We start from the raw sequence: 16356 nt of genomic DNA, 5'->3' as shown, positions 1-16356 counted from the left end.
ATCTCTTTGAGTATTTTCTCTAGCGCTGGTTTTGAAGACATAAATTCCTTCAGTTTCTGTTTGTCATGGAAGCTTCTTATTTCTCCATCTAATTTGATAGAAAGTTTTGCTGGGTAGGAAATTTTTGGTTGGAAGTTGTTTTCTTTCAGAGTTTGGAATATGTTACTCCAAGCCCTTCTGGCTCTCATAACTTGGTTTGGGAAGTCTGGAGTGATTCTAATTGGTTTGCCTCTGAATGTCACTTGGCCCTTTGTTTTTGTTGCCTTTAAGATTCTCTGCTTGGCTTCCACATTGGTCATTTTGACAATGATGTGGCGTGGGGATCCTCTTCTCCGATCCTGTCTAAAGGGAGTTCTATAAGTTTCCTGGACCTGTGTATCAACCTCTTGCTCTATGTTTGGAAAATTTTCTGCTATTACTTCCTTGAAGAGATTGTTGATCCCTTTGGTTTCACTTTCTTTTCCCTCCTCTATTCCAATTATTCTTAGGTTAGCTCTCTTAAAATGGGCCCATATTTCTTCAATGTCAGATTCCTGCTGTTGGATATTTTTTTCTAAATTAGAAACTATGTGTTCATTTTTGGATTGCTCATCTTCTAAGAGCGAGATTCTGTTCTCCATGTGGTCTAATCGGTTGTTTGTGCTTTGAATTGAGGCCTTTACTTCATTAATTGCATCCTTTATCTCTTTTTGGCTCTCTCTGAGTTCTTTTTGAAGCACCTCTATTATTTCTACAGTTATTTTCCTGATTTGATCTTCTAGAAATCTCTGATTTTCTGTTTTATCAGGTTCTGATGTTGTGGGGTTGTGGGCGGCATTCATTGCTCCAGTATTATTCCTCTTTCCCATGATTTCGGATGTTTGTGCCTTCTCTGGGTTCTTCCCTTGGGTCACTATGACTTCACTTAAGGTGTTCTGGATCTCGAGTCAGTAGTATCTCAGACCCCACTACTCCTTTACTGGGTTTTATCACAGAGTCTCTGACCCAGGGAGTCAATAGAGGCTGCTTTAAACTATGGGGGGTGCCAGGTTGCACGTTCTCCTATGGTGTGATATCTCTGCCACCACCACTCCCTCACTGGGCACAGTGAGGTACCTCACTGAACCTCAGTGAGGTACAGTACTGGGATTTCTCCTCTGTGGCCCGCAATTTGACTCACTGTTCTTGAGTACGCAGATGTAGCTGTACTGGATTCGGCAAATTCACTGCTGCTGCCGCCGCCGGTGGCAATATGGCACCAAGGCCACGCCCTCGGCCATGAGGCTGGCGTATTTTTTCTTCTCTGGTTTTGATTTCCACTCTGAATCCCTGCAGCGTGTGCTGAGCTCAGCCACTGGGAGCTTTAAATCCTCTCTGCGCCGAAAGATCCCGCCTGGCTGTTCCGCAGCGGCTCACCTCGGCTTGCTGTAGCCGTCTGATGAGTTCGCCGCTGCCGCCGGCAGTATGGCGCTGCTGCCGCGTCCTCGGGCACGTGTGTCTCCTCTGTGGCCCTGAGCTCTGTTCTCAGTCCGCTTTCTCTCTGGAGCCTGGTGGTTTTTTTGTTTTTCTGGTGATGGTGTTTTCTGGCTATGAAAGGCGCTGGTTTTGTGGTAATGGAGATTGGTTGTTAGCAGGGCTCTTAAGCCCCGCTTTTCTCGGTCGCCATCTTCCCGGAAGTCCTCAGAATATATCTTTTAAAAGGAACGATGACTGGGCATCATGGTGCATACCTATAACCCCAGTGTTTGGGAAGCTGAGGCAGGAGGATCACAGGATCAAAGCCAGCCTTACCATTTAGTGAGACTTTGTTTCAAAATAAAAATAAAATAGAGTTGGAAGTATAGCTCAGAAATTGTAAGCTCCTGGACTCAATTCCTACTATCACACACACAAAAAGAAAATTTTAAAAAGATGGAAAATACAGGAAATAGAAAGATAAACAGAGCCAGGCATGGTGGCCCACACTTGTAATCCCAGCATTCAAGAGGCTGAGACAGGAACATCATGGTAAGTGGCCAGCCTCAGCTACTTAGTGAGGCCCTTTGCAACTCAGTGAGACTCTGTTTCAAAATAAAGAAATCAATAACTTCACAGTCTCTGGTCTAATTTCTAAGTCTTTGATCCATCTCAAGTTGATTCCTATGCATCATGGTGAGAGGTAAGGATTTAGTTCCATCTTTCTATAAATGAATAGCCAGTTCTCCCACCACCATTTGTTGAGAAGGCTGTCTTTTCTCCAGCGTATGAGTTTGGTCCCCTTGTCAAAGATTAATTGACTATAGGTGTGTGGATTTGTTTCTGTATCTTCTATTCTGTTCCACTGGTCAGTATGCCTGTTCTTGTTCCAGTTCCATGCTGTTTTTACGGCTATTGATCTATAGTATAATTTGAAGTCTGGAATTGTGATGCCTCCTGCATGCTTCTTATTGCTGAGAATTGCTTTGACTATTCTGCATCTTTCTCCATATAAAATTCATGATTGATTTTTCTAGGTCTATGAAGAATGTAGTTGGTATTTTAATGGGAATTGCATTGAATCTATAGATCACTTTTGACAGAATGACCATTTTGATTATATTTATTCTGCCTATTCATGAGCATGGGAGATCTTTCCATCTTCCAAAGTCTTCTTCAATTTCTTTCTTTAATGTTTTATAGTTTTTGTTGTAGAGGTCCTTTACGTCTTTGGTTAGGTTTATTCCTAGGTATTTTGTTGATTTTGAGGTTATGGTGAATGGAATTGTTTTCTTGATTTCTTTCATTGTGGATTCATTGTTGGCATAAAGAAAAGCCACTGAAGGACAAAATCACAAATTCTCAAGAAGATGGAAAGTCCTGGAGAGCATTATGTTAAGTGAGATCAGCCAAGCACAGAAAGAAAAGGAACATATGTTTTCTCTAATATGCTCATACTAGGGAGCATTGGGGATACTAGAGGAACTCCAGATAAGGAAAGGGAAATCTCAGCAAACTTTGAATGGAAAGATAGACAAGGTGGAAGGCTGAACTTGATTAATGGAGGAACTACATCCAAACATGTGTAAAAGAATGAATATAGCATGTTTACCCTGGACACTCATTGTTGGGGAAGAAGGGAAAATAGGGGTGGGAGGGAGAGGGAACCAAGCACAGTTTAAATGTATACCATTTATTTTCCATTAAGAAAGAAAAAGAAAAAAGAAAACACATGAAAAAATCATAAAAAAGAAAGAAATAAAAAATAGGTCTTGGGGGTGTAGCTCAGAGGTTGAATGCTTCTGGGTTCCATCCCCAGTACTGAAAAGAAAAAGAAAAAGAAAAAGGAAAAGAAAAAGAAAAAGAAAAAAGAAATGAAAAGAAAAGAAAAAAAAGAAAGAAAGAAAGAAGAGAAAGAGAGATAGAAAGATACAGAAATAATGTCATCTTTTGAGAATGATAGGGAGACCTAGATCACAATAATTTCTCTCTGTGGTGGTCTAGAAATTTACCAGAGGAAGAGTAGAATGGAAATATTTTGAAACTGTGCCAATGGAGTGTGTTTCTTCCTCTCTTGCAAAACACCAGCTTCTCAGCAACAACCTGTATACATGACCTGATGGGGACCAGGTGGGGAGTTACTGTGGAGAAAGACATTTATACAACATTATAGATGGAATGCAGATCTAAAAGGAAGTGGAAATCACCCTGCCCCTAGTGGGATGCTGGACTAGGACCCAGAGGACCATACCATGCCCTGAGCTCTTTCTCTCCAAGCAGAAGTTTGGTGGGGTTGTGGGTGGGTACATAAAACAAACTTCTACATAGAAAAGAGTAATCTGAGAAAAATGGGGTTGATTAGATTAGTTCTCCAGACATAGTTTAAGGAAAATACAAAACTTCTTTGGCAGACTGGGGAATCATGCAGATTCACTTGAATAATTTTTTGATTGTATAAAGTAAAATAATCAAACTACAAAGCAAACAAGAAAGTGTGGTGGTACACAGCTGTAATCCCAGTACTTGGGAGGCTGAAAAGGAGGATTATAGGTTCAAGGCCAGCCACAGCAACTTGGTGAAACCCTGGGGAATTTAGTGAGACCTCTGCTTCAAAATAAAAATAAAAAGGACTGGGAGTGTGGAAGTGTGGAAATGTGGCTCAGAGGTTAAGTGCCCCTGGGTTCAATCCCCAGTAACAAAAAAAAAAAAAAGAAAAGAAAAGGAAAAGGAGAGGGAATGGTAGGAGGATAGGAAGCCTTTAACCCACCTCCTCTCTTCCCACCAAGTCACACCTGAGGCCTGATGCACATGTGTTGTGTCAGCCTCGCCCACATGACCAAGCTGTATCTATACCTATGTCAACAGATACCCCTGTGCACCCCTTAGGCCAAGGGAGGCTGAAATCAGCAGCATGAACCAGCTTTCCGGGTACTTGAAGCATTATGGAAGGGGCCTAGACTTTAGGAGGGCATATACTTTTAGCCCAATAAATTCCCTGGCCAAGGAGAAAGCTTTGGCCAGAGGGCTAGAACAGAATTTGCTAACCTCTGGGGTCCACAGTAAGAGCTCTTCTTGCCTGCATCTATGAGTGGCAGTGTGTACCAGAAACTGATTCCAAATGCCTCAGTTACAACTCGAGAGCAGAATCATCCAAAGTTAGAGGCTATCCCACCCCTGAATGAGAAAGAATAGATAGCAACAAGGGCTTAAAGCTACTCAGCAGATGGAGGAGTGGGAGTGACAAAAAGTTATCTTGAAGACCTTTCTTGAAATCAGGCATTTTGAAAAGAATAAACCTCATCCAGAGACAGCAGCCCAGCTCCAGTGACAGCAGTTCAGGCTGGGAATGCAGGAACCAGGGATATACCATCTTCCACTGACTCTAAGAAACAGATTTATCTCACATTTAACATCTTGAAAGGGGGATGTTTCCTATAATGAGGGCACTTTACGATTGCTGTCAGCCAAGTGACAGCTGTGACAGGGCCGATAGTGCCTGGGCTTGCATGAATTTGCTCAGAGATGTTCACAACTGACCTCACATCGCATGAGCCGGGTGCTTTGTGGGCTCTTCACAAGTTGAGTCAAATGTCCATTTACAATGTCTTCAGCAAGATTGCCCTGTGATTTGGCACTGGAACAAGTTGGTTTAATGCAAGAAGATAGAAACAGCAGGGCATAAATTGGATGTCAGTGAAACAAGATTCATCATTGGAAGAATATTTACAACTTCATAGTTGTTTGCAAAGTAAGAGCAAAGTAAATTACGAAATTTAAAATGAAGTTGTCCTAAATAAAGGAAGCCATGTACCATTTTGCTGCTACACTTATTGGTTAGCTACTGCTACAGTAATGTTGCCTAACACCATCCCCAAGATCCTTGTTTTAACTCATTTACTATCATGCGTGCATCTTCACTGGCTGGAGTTGAGCTGGTCAAGGTGAGAGTTGTCCAGATGGCTTACTTCTCATGTCTCTGCTCTACTTGGCTCTTATCCACTGTCAGCAATGAGCAGCAAGCAGACATATTCTTCTTTGTGATGGTCATGTGCAAAATAATGAGTGAGGGCATTCAAGGCCACTCAGGAGGATGGTTTGGGACTAACACACTCTCAGTTTCACCTCAGTCTCGTGGACAAAGCAATTTTCATAGTATATAGTAAGATGCAATCAGAGAAGTAGAACCAGGGGGAAATAGATTGTAAGAAATTTATTACAGTTTTTCACTTATACAGTTGTGGGATATGACTAGGCAGTTCTGAAATCTATAGGGTACACTGTAAGGAAGGACAGATTCAGACTCTTTAGCCCAGGCTGAAACTGAAATCCACTGGTGAAAATTCTTCTCTGCTTTTATTCTTGCCCTCCTCCTCCTCCTCCTCCTCCTCCTCCTCCTCCTCCTCCTCCTCCTCCTCCTCCTCTTCCTCCTCCTCCTTCTCCTTCTCCTCCTCCTTCTCCTCCTCCTCCTCCTTTTCCTCTATCTCCTCTTTCTCCTTCTTTTTTTCTTTTTTCTTTTTAGAACTGGGTATTGGACCCAGGGAAATTCTACCTCCAAACTAACTTCCCTCCTTTTTAAAATATTTCATTCCTAAATTGCTGAGAATGACCTTAAACCTGTGATTCTCCTGCCTCAGCCTCCCAAGTACTGGGATTATAGGCACATACCACCACACTCAGGTCTTCTCTGCTTTAAATGCCTTCCAAAATATTAAAAAAGAATCACCAGGATTATTTTAGGATAACATCAGTGAAGTCAACTGATTATGAACTTCAATCACTTCTACAAAATGGCTTCATGGTAAGACATAGATTACTGCTTCAATGGATAACTGGCTACTGAAATTAAGATATCCTTGTGTAAAGCTAAGGGCAGGGGAAATATTCTCTTCTTTTGGGTGAATGAAACTATCAAGTTATATAAGAAAGGGCATGGGTATATTAGGCAAGAGTGAAGCAGTGGTACAAAGATTGCAAACTACTGAGGAGATAGAAAGGAAATAGGCAGATAGGGAAAAGGCCTCCGTAGAAAAAAAGTTAATTTCCTGAGTTTCCTGAGGGGCAACAAATACCTGAAATTCCAAAGGCTCAGAGATAAGAAGGCCAGAGCATCACAAAGCCATCTGTTTACTAATCAACAAACCCACCAAGCAAGTCTGGCATTCCTGGAAGGAGACCCTTCAAAGGACTTGCAAATACCCTATGCAAATTCTGAGAGCTACTTCCCAGAATTCTCCTTGGAATTCCCAAAGTCACCTTAACCAAAAACGGACTTGCAAGCAGTCAGGCCTTTGCCTTACTCGACAGCAAAACGGGGCTTTCCCGCCCGGGACCCTCTCCCCTTTTGGGGAGCTGTTCTCTCTCTCGCAGGTCGTGTTGGCCTTGAGAGAAGGCAGAGTGCATCTGAGGGCACGTGGCTCGGGCGACTCTCGAGTAGTGACCTGAAGGCCTCTGCTGGACATCAAGGCTGGCCAGGCCCCTAGGGGTGACCTGTAACTCTTTTCTGGCAGATTGCGTGGACTCTGGGAAAGTAGTTTGCAGCTGATGGGCACTTGGCTCAAGGGGACACTTGGGTAGTAACCCTGAAGTCAGCTACTGGACCCTGGAGTTCCAACCGCCTCTTTGGGGATGTTCGGCCACTTTTCTCTATTCCCTTTTGGCAGATCGCACAGACTCTGGAAGAAAGCAGCCTGCACCTGAAGGCAATTCGGCTTGGGCTACTCTCAAGTATTGTCCTGAAGGCAGCTGCTGGACCCCAGAGTTCCAGCCCCTTTGTGGTGTTCAGCCACCGTTCCCCCATTCCCTGCTGCTTCCAATAAACCTTTTACTCCCCTTCCTGAGGTCTGCGGGTGTCATTCTTTGCTCACCGTAGACAAGAACCCGGTAAGGAAACGTCGAGTTCCTTCTTAGGAAACTCCGTTTCATCTCGAGAAAACACCGGGTTTCCTCTCAAGAAACCCCCGTTTCACTACCACCCTGACATGTACTAAAATACTGTTTATCCCACATCAGTTCAATAAACTGAAAACAAGAAGAAAAATGATGAATTTTCAGAAAAGAGAAAAAACATTTCAAAGCAATGAAAGCCCTTTGTGAACAAATGACATATCATACAGATGTGTCACTAAGGCATTATTGTATGGGCTTTGAGAGTATAGTATTTGCTGGTGGGATTTTGGTTTTTGTTTTAGTGCTCTACCAATTAGGGCACCTCACAAGTGAAGATAGCTTAGATTTTATAAATTATTTTTTCTGCAAAGTTTGTGTTTGATAGAAAAATATTGGACTCTTAAAATATAGAACCCAACTAGTATTGTAGAAACCAAGATCATCTTGAGAGTTCACAGGAATCTGTAGAAACTTGAGAGTTCACAGGAATCTGTAGGGGCTGGGGAGGTTGTGAGGTTTGTTTCATAATGACTTTATGTGACATGACCACTGGACTTTGGGGTGGAGCGAGGATCAGAGTAAAGAATATAGAAGAGGGTTTCAATCGGTGCCAGTACCTGCTTCCTGCTGCTCTTCAGCAAAGGCAGAGCCACAGCTTTCTCATATGATAAGAGATACATCAAAGGCTTTTTCCTGTGTGGAGAACTCCTGCCTGGCCATAGGCTGGGTGGGAAGAGTGAGATGAGGAAGGCTGGATGTCAGGAAGAAGCAGAGGGCCTTAGAGGAAACAGTGGCACTTCCAACAGCAAGAGTTTAGACTCTCACAAGTACCTAGTCTTTTGTTTGCATAGTTAAACATGGAAAAGGTAGGAAGGAGAAAGATAAACAGATGAAGAAATAACATTTACTCTAAAAAATTTTTATTGGTGCATTGTAGTCATACATCTTAATGGGTACAAGATGGTGGATGCATACATGCACACATTACTCATTTAGCCCTCACCAGATTCCCACCCCATTCCTCCCCCTCCCTCCTTCTCATGCTTGGCTTAGTGATAACTTTGTTATGTTTGTGAATGTACATCATGTCCATTAGGGGATTTTCCTCTCCCCATCCCATCTCCCTCATTTAGTTCACCTTATTTGCTCATCTATGGTTTCTCCTTCCTTGTCTAGAGGTCCTACTATGATCCTATTCCTCCCTAGCTTCCACATATTAGGGAGAGCATCTGAATTTTTACTTTTTGTGAGTAACTATTCTCACTTAGCATAATTTTCTCCAGTTTCACCCATTTACTTCTAAGCCAGGGGTGGGAGGACACCAAGTACTGTGTGAATATATGCCATTGTCAATATGATATGAAACGAAAGTGTACCAATCAAATAAAAAATATATTAAAAGAATGCACCTTAAAGATTATCTAGTACAGGAAAATAAATAACTAAATAAATAACTAAATAAATAGACTTAAAAATAGGACTGGCGGTGTAGCTCGGAGGTACAATGCCCCTGGGTTCCATCCCCTGTACCACACACACCAAAAAAAAAAAAAAAAAAAAAAAATCTGCAATAAAGTTAGATTGCTCAAAATACAATATAATACTTTGTACATCAAAATTCACTGATCTCCTTAATTTATCCATAAATATCCCAGTTTTGCTCAGTTCATAGGTTAAGAATCCCTGTGCTAGATATGGCCTGATTCTAAGTAAAAACTAGTGCTCTACCTGGGATTAGTAAAGGTACAAGTTTAAGATAAATCTAAAATAAATATCCTGACTTTAAGTGGCCCATCTAGAATAGTCAGGGATTCCAGAAATTTCCCCATGTCTTATTAAGACTAAAAGATTATTTAAATTCAGAGGACAGGTAGAGATCTTAGATCTAAAGCATGTGGAACTGTGGGGATTTGATAAAAATGATTGAGGGTCTTGAGTCATGGACTTTAATGGCCATATTTTTAGACATGATCAGCCCCATCATAGTGTACACTGAACCAGCTATCATGTTGCAGAAGCCTAGAGCACATCCTGGGGACCTGGAGTCCATTTGTCCAATTCTACCACAAGAGCTACTTTATACCCAGGCACCATCTTGATTATCAACAGAAAGGTAGGAAAGAAAAATAAATGACTGAATATTTGCATAAAGCCATTTGAAAGAGACTGGTTAAGAATGGAAAAAGACTAATACTATAAACTGGCAAGCTTAAACGTTGTTTTTTTTTGCTAATTGTTTATTTGTTTCTTCAACTGCACAGTGGGATGAGTATTATCAAATAAAGATATGAAGTATTACAGAATATATAATCTATATTTGCTTTTCATCTATGAGCCTAATATGGGTAAATTCTCAGTATGGATACCTATCACCCTTCTCCACTTCCTCATTCACATTCATGAAGACTTTATATGTTCTTTAATAACTATTTTGTTCCTTCTTGAAAATCTCTGTATTCATTTCCTAGAGCTGCCACAATATATGACTGCAAATTTGATGGCTTAAAATAAGATAAATTTATTCTCCCAGTTCTGTAAGTCAAAAGTCAGAGAAACAGGTGTTGGAAGGCTCCCTCTGCAAAGACTTGAGGGGAGGATTCTCCCCTAACTGCTCCAGCTCCGGGAGCTCCTCATCCAGGCATCTGGCATATGGCGGCCCACCTCCACACCTCCTTACCTCTACACCTCCACACTGCCAGTCTCTGACCCCATCTTCACATGGCTAACTTCTTTTTGCCTGGTATCTCTCCTCTGCATTTCTCTTTTGAGGATACTTGTCATTGGATTTGATCCTAACAGCAGAACTCTGAGTGAACTGTGTCACAAGAAAAGTAATTCATGATCAGACAGAAATAGAGAGGAGAGAGACAAGGAAATGTGTAAGACACTTTCTTATCCACTCTTTCTAATTATTTTGTTATTCAGGCACTTTACTTACTATGTTAGTATTGGAAATGTATATCCCATTAAGAATTTACTCCTCTTGTCTAGATTTTCAAAAGGCATTGCCATAGAAATCATGACAGTATTCTCTTATCTTTTCAGTCTTGATTTAATGAAGACCAATGTCTACACAGATTAAAGGGCATGGCTCAATGAGCACTGTCATATGCATATCCAAATCCCAGTCAAGATATAAAACATTTCCATACCCCAGAAATTTCTCTATGCCTCTTTTTGGGTAATCTGCTCATAAAGAAGAAAACACTATTCTGATTTCCTAAAGAATTGATTAATTTTGCCTATTCTAGAACTTCATATCAGTGGATTCATACAGAACATTCTTTGTATCTTTATCTTAGATCTGGTTCCTTTCACATGGTGTAATGTTTTTGAGATTAATTCATATTGATTGTATGACATTCTTCATGCTTTTTTTTTTTTTACTTGAATTGCATTGCTTGTTTATACCAAAGTTTACTTAGGCATTCCCCTGTTGATAATTGCTTTCAATTTGGGCAGTAAACATTTTGATACATGAATTTTTTTGGTGAACAAATATTTTCATTTCTCGGGGTAGATACCTAGAAGTATAATTCCTTGGTTGGCTGTACATAGAAGATGAATTACATAAGAAAACTCCAACATCTTCTCTAATTAATCATTTCACAGCTACCACCAAATGTATGCTTGTTCGACTAACTCCATATCTTCATTGCCCCTCTCTATGTTTTTAGAAATATTTAATCGAATATGCTTCTGTCTCCTGGCTTGCAGCACTTACGATGGGAAGCCAGCTATAATTACTACAGTTTTTTTTGTACATAGTGTTTCTTTTCCCCTCTGGGCACTTTAGAGATATTTATCTTTCTGTTTGGTCTTTAGCTACTTGACTAAGATAGGTTTTGTTTTCTTTATTCTATTTAAAACTATTGAAGTTTTTGTATTTGTGGATTAATATTGTCAAATTTCTAAAAATTGACCGTTATTTTTAGAATACCTTCTCTGCCTCTTTCTTTCTTCTCCTCATAAGTTTCCAAATAGCAACATACTAGACTACTTGATAGTTTTCAGAAGGTAAAGATGGTTTATTTTTTTCTACCTGTGTTCAAAATATCCTTCAGTTGGATATTTCCCATTACTCTACCTTTAAGCGGACTAAATATTCTACAATTTACTTGAGGATCTATTCAATAAATTTATGTCTTTAAATATTGTAATTTTCAATTTTAGAATTTTAACTTGATTATTTTTAATTTTAGAACTTCTGAATTTCTCTCAAAGTATTTCACCTTTGTATTTAATTTATCCCTCTTTTCCTGTAAATTACTTAACATATTTTTATAGTTATGTTCAATTTTAGTTATTTCTAGTTCTGTTTATGTTGACCTTTTTCTCTTGGTACTGGGACTTTTTTTGCTTCATTAGATAGCTTGTAATATTTTATATGTGTAAAATATCAGGACACAGCGTTTCATTTGCTTTGCCACTCTGCTCCTGGCTTGGTAGTTGAGGTGAGGGTGCAGGGATTGGGGGTTTTCCCAGTCAAGGGAGACCTGTGCCACATCACTCATCAGGTTCCCAGCGATTAGCCCTGTTCCAGTCTTCCTGTATCATCCTCATCTTTTTTTTCTCTTGCCTTAATTTGACACATAAGAAGTTGGGCTGCAGTTTAAGATATGTTGGGCTCACCCTGGGAGCCTTGTCAGAACTTTGAAATCAGAGCGACACAAGCATCTGTGTTTTCTTTCTGCTTCTCAGCTCCTCCTCCAGGGCTGTTTCCTGATAATATTCAGATAGATAAACCTTTTCTAGCAATTTGGTTTTCATTTGGACTCTTCCAGATCCCATCTCCATGTCACCTACGTCTCGCTGTTTTTGTTTCCTCTCTCCAGTGTCTCTCCATCCTCAGCTCAATGGCCCCCACTTCCTCCATCCATAGCAGAACCAGGGAGCACTGGGGTGAAGGAGGCTGAGCAGGAGCTTTGCAGGCTCTGCACTTCTTTCCCCTGGAATTCAATTCTCCCAGCTTTATTATACCCACATTCCTCACCAGCCACTGAGAAATGATGCTGTTGATTATGTCATTCTTATAAATTGTGAGTCAGGGTGATTTTTGTAGTTTTTTACAATATAACCTGGAAGGGGAAGCCGGTTCTGTATTCACCTTTCAACTTGAGTTTGTATCCACCTTTCTACCATCCCTCTACTTTTACTCAAGAAACAGAAATAGAGACCAGGACAAGGAATCATAACAGCAGGAGAGGGCCAGAAAGAAAGAAAGCAAAAGGCAGCAAGGATACCAGAGTAAAAGAATTTATAAGGGTATTATGAGCTATATTTATACTTGATAATGCAAGTTAAGCCTCTGGCAAATTTATTTGTTTATCTGATTGCTTATTTATTTATTTATTTGCATTAGGGATTCAATCCAGAGGCTTTCTCAACCAAGCTACACTCCCAAGCCCTATTTTATTTTTATTTTGAAACAGGGTCTTGCTAAATTGCTTAGGCTGGCCTCAAACATGAGCTCCTCCTGCCTCAGCCTCCCACGTACTGGGATTAGAGGCATGTGTAATCACCATGCCCAGACCCTCTAGCAAAACTTTTTGTTTGTTTGTTTGCTTGCTTACTTTCTTTTGCAGTGGTGCAGATCAAACCCAGGGCCTTGTGCATGCTAGGAAAGCACTCTGCCTCTGAGCTACGTCCTAGCCTCTTCTTAGATGTTATAAAATTAAATGCACATATTAAACTTTACTACGCTTCATCTTGAAATGTAAAGATGGCAGGATGGCTGGGTGCAGTGGTGCACACCTGTAATCCCAGTACTTTAGAGGCTAAAACCAGAAGGTTGTAGGTTCAAGACCAGTGTGTGGTAACTTAGTGAGGCACTATTTCAAAACCAAAAATAAAAAGGAGTTGTGTTATAGCTCAGAGATAAAATACCCCTAGGTTCAATCTCCAGCACCACCAAAATTTAAGTAAAATATAAGTTGATAAGATGGGAGGAGAGTGTGGGCACTCTGCTGGTATTGAGAAATGGCTTTCGTACTAATGTCTAAATGTATTGGATAATAGCTTTGGTATTAATTTCCAGATCTTGGGTGTGGTGCTGATACTCAGGAAGGGAGGAGGAGGCAGCTGTTACCCTCAGAGTCCCCCAGCACCAAAAGTGATTAGCAAAAGAGTTGTAGCCCACGGCTTTCATATTTTAAAGAGAAGTTTATATAATAAATAACGTCTAGCAGATAAGCTAAAACTCCCCAAGGACCAGGAAGAGGGTATCTCTGATTTGGTTAAACCACAACAGGGGCAGGCCTACACCTGCATTAGGTTAGGAGCAAATGGGAACACTAAACAGGATGTAAGATAGTGAATCCTCATAATTGCATCAAAAGACTTGTACCCAGAGAGAATGGGCAAGTCTACACATAGACGGATCAGAAAGACGATTGGTTAGGGAAGATGGAAGATAATAAATCTTTATAAAAACTGTTCTGTATCCAAAAACTTCAGTGTCTTATTTTCAAGGCACTCCACCACATTTTCTCTGATGTGGTGCTTTATTTCTCTGTCCCTTTTTTCTGCCTTTGTAATAATAAAAAATTACTTAAGCTTGCAGTATAGTTCTGGCTATTCTTTTCTAAGGTAGCTAAGAACAAGAACCTGCGGCTACATCTCACACCATCACAGACACCGCACAAGAACTTTGAAACAAAAGAGAAGTAGAAATAAAAATAACGTTGTGATAAAGGGGCAAGATGAGAAGAAAACTTTACTGAAAAGTCTCAGCCTCCTGGCCAGATGTGGTGACACACACTTGTAATCCCAGTATTTGGAAGGCTGAGACAGAAGCATCTCAGGTTCAAGGACAGCTCATTAATGTAGTTAAACACTGTTAAGGTAGAGTTCCCCTTTTCTTAGCAACATAGTGAAACCCTATTTAAAAATAAATAAAAATAAATAAAACAGGGCTAAGAATTTGATTCTCTTCAGTGCTACCACTGATTGAGGAGCCATCCAGATCCTTCGAAGAAGCTCCCTTTTGGTTAAATTACCTGTTTTGCTGCACAGGAATCAACTCAAGATTAATCAAAGACCTAAAAATTAGACCAGAGACTTTGAAATTATTAGAGAAGGGCATAGATCCAACATACAGGCATGTTCGAGGACAGCTCAGAGGTAGAATGTTCCTGTTTTTAATCCCTAGTAACACAAAAACAAAAATAACAATAACAAAAAGTAGGACAGTCCTACCTCAAACCCACATTATTAATTTAATCTTTAATTTGTCTTTTCCTCCCAATCTCTCATCTTAAAAGATTTTGCTTAATTTTATAGCCATGTCCCGCTCAGTATAAACCCTCACTCCCATATCTTCTCTCCCTCTTCCCCAAACCAGCTCACACAACACTGAAAATCAGCACACAGATCTCTCCAGCAATCCCTGACAGGCTCCAGCTGCACGCTGAATATTTCTAACTTACTGTTTTCTAATGGCTTTTGGATCATATTAACAGAGGTTTGTAGTATATACCAAATTCAACTCAGTTTTGAATTCATCAGCCCAAATCCCTCTGTGCTCCTATTGTGATTCTTCCCTCCAGCATAAATAATTCCTCTGCTTTTAACAAGTCTTTGCAGCAGGTCTGCAACATCACAAGCTTCAGATATCCTCTGATATCATTTTTAAATCTCCTGAGCTCTGAATGGTCCCAGGCAGCTCTCTGCCAAGTAATCGTTTTGCCTTCTCACAATCTATGGGTAGCTGCAGCTGCACTGATCAGAATAGGAATGTGAGCCATCCTTAGCTAGTCCAGCAGATCCTGAGGGGAAACAAGTGCTCTGTCCTGAGGCTCCAGCATGGATTAGTAGGCTTTATCTGGCTGAGAGTGATGCTGAAGAGGGCCATTCGCATTGAGGAAAAGGCAAATCTATTTTATACTTCGATCTACTCCTCTGCCTTGTGGTAGTTGAAATAAATTATCTAATTCTGCTTATGGTCTAAGAGTTTTTTTACTTAAAATTTTTTTTAGAAACGCCACAACCGAGACTTTTCTCTGTATATGAGGGCCTCCCACCTTTCATAAGAATTCAGGCTGAAGGCAGTGGCCCTGCACTCGTGAAAGGTAGTCTGTAGCTAATGTGTCAATAGAAGAAACGAGTCAGGTTATTTTTCTTTTTATCAAAACTTTGCAACCAAAGTTTGTAAAAATGCTTGTAATTTGCCAGAGTTTGTCAAATGCTTATAATCTCAGCACTTGAGAGGTTGAGACAGGAGAATCGCAGTTCAAGAACAGCCTCAGCTATTTAGTGAAGCCCACAACTCAGTGAGACTCTGTTTTGAAATAAAGAATAAAAAAATAGGGCTAGGGGTATAGCTCGGGATGTCCCTGGATTTCATCTCCAGTGCTGTGCGTGCATACGTGCGCGCGCGCACGCAAACACACACACACACACACACACACACACAAACTTACACACAAATCTTTGCAAAATGTAAAAACATTGGAAATCACCTGCTACAGTATAGTGAGTAATCTTGTAGGGGCATTTGCTCTGTTGCTTTTTTTCCTTTCTTTTTTCTTCAGGTCCTAGGCTTCTGGATATCCTTTTAGAGAATTACTTCTCTTTCCCCGTTTGTAGCCCAATAAGGCTGTCAATCAAGGTACACTGACCTCTCCCTGGGAAAATGTCATTCACTCTAGGGCAGCTAGATGAGTGGACTTTGAGTCTTGAGTGAATGGAGGGAAGAATAAAAACAAACATCTTTTGGAGATGTTACTTGTCATCAGAAGTAGGTTGATAAAACTGTCACTTGACTTCAGTCTCCCAGCTTTCCTGAGCTGGGCCTGCTCCCATCCTGCTGAGCCTGATTCTCTCCAGTGCTACCACTGAGGAGCCATCCAGATACTTTGAAGAAGCTCCCTTCTGGTTAAATCACCTATTTGCCTGCACAAGAGTCAACTCAAGATAAATCAAAGAACTGAAAATTTGACCAGAGACTAAAATTACTAGAGGAGGGCATAGATCCAACAGGCCAACATATAGGCACTGATAAAAAAAGCTTCCTTAATCATATCCTCAATGGGCAAG

The 16356-nt window shown here is 40.6% G+C and overlaps 1 protein-coding gene across 1 annotated transcript in view; it reads left to right on the top strand.

Moving 5' to 3' along the window:
* Positions 1-16356, top strand: part of TMEM232 (transmembrane protein 232) — a gene marked incomplete at both ends in the record, with an annotated part of 247838 nt that overhangs the window by 225596 nt on the left and 5886 nt on the right. Inside the window, 3 exons of the mRNA XM_080709438.1 lie at positions 9938-10151; positions 15297-15389; positions 15852-15928. Of these exons, the coding sequence (XP_080565564.1) occupies positions 9938-10151; positions 15297-15389; positions 15852-15928 (384 nt within the window). The remainder of the gene's footprint in view (positions 1-9937; positions 10152-15296; positions 15390-15851; positions 15929-16356) is intronic.

Source organism: Muscardinus avellanarius (assembly GCF_963383645.1).
Source record: "Muscardinus avellanarius genome assembly, chromosome: 1".
In the NCBI taxonomy this organism is placed as follows: Eukaryota; Metazoa; Chordata; class Mammalia; order Rodentia; family Gliridae; genus Muscardinus; species Muscardinus avellanarius.
This window is presented reverse-complemented; position numbering and strand designations above follow the sequence as displayed.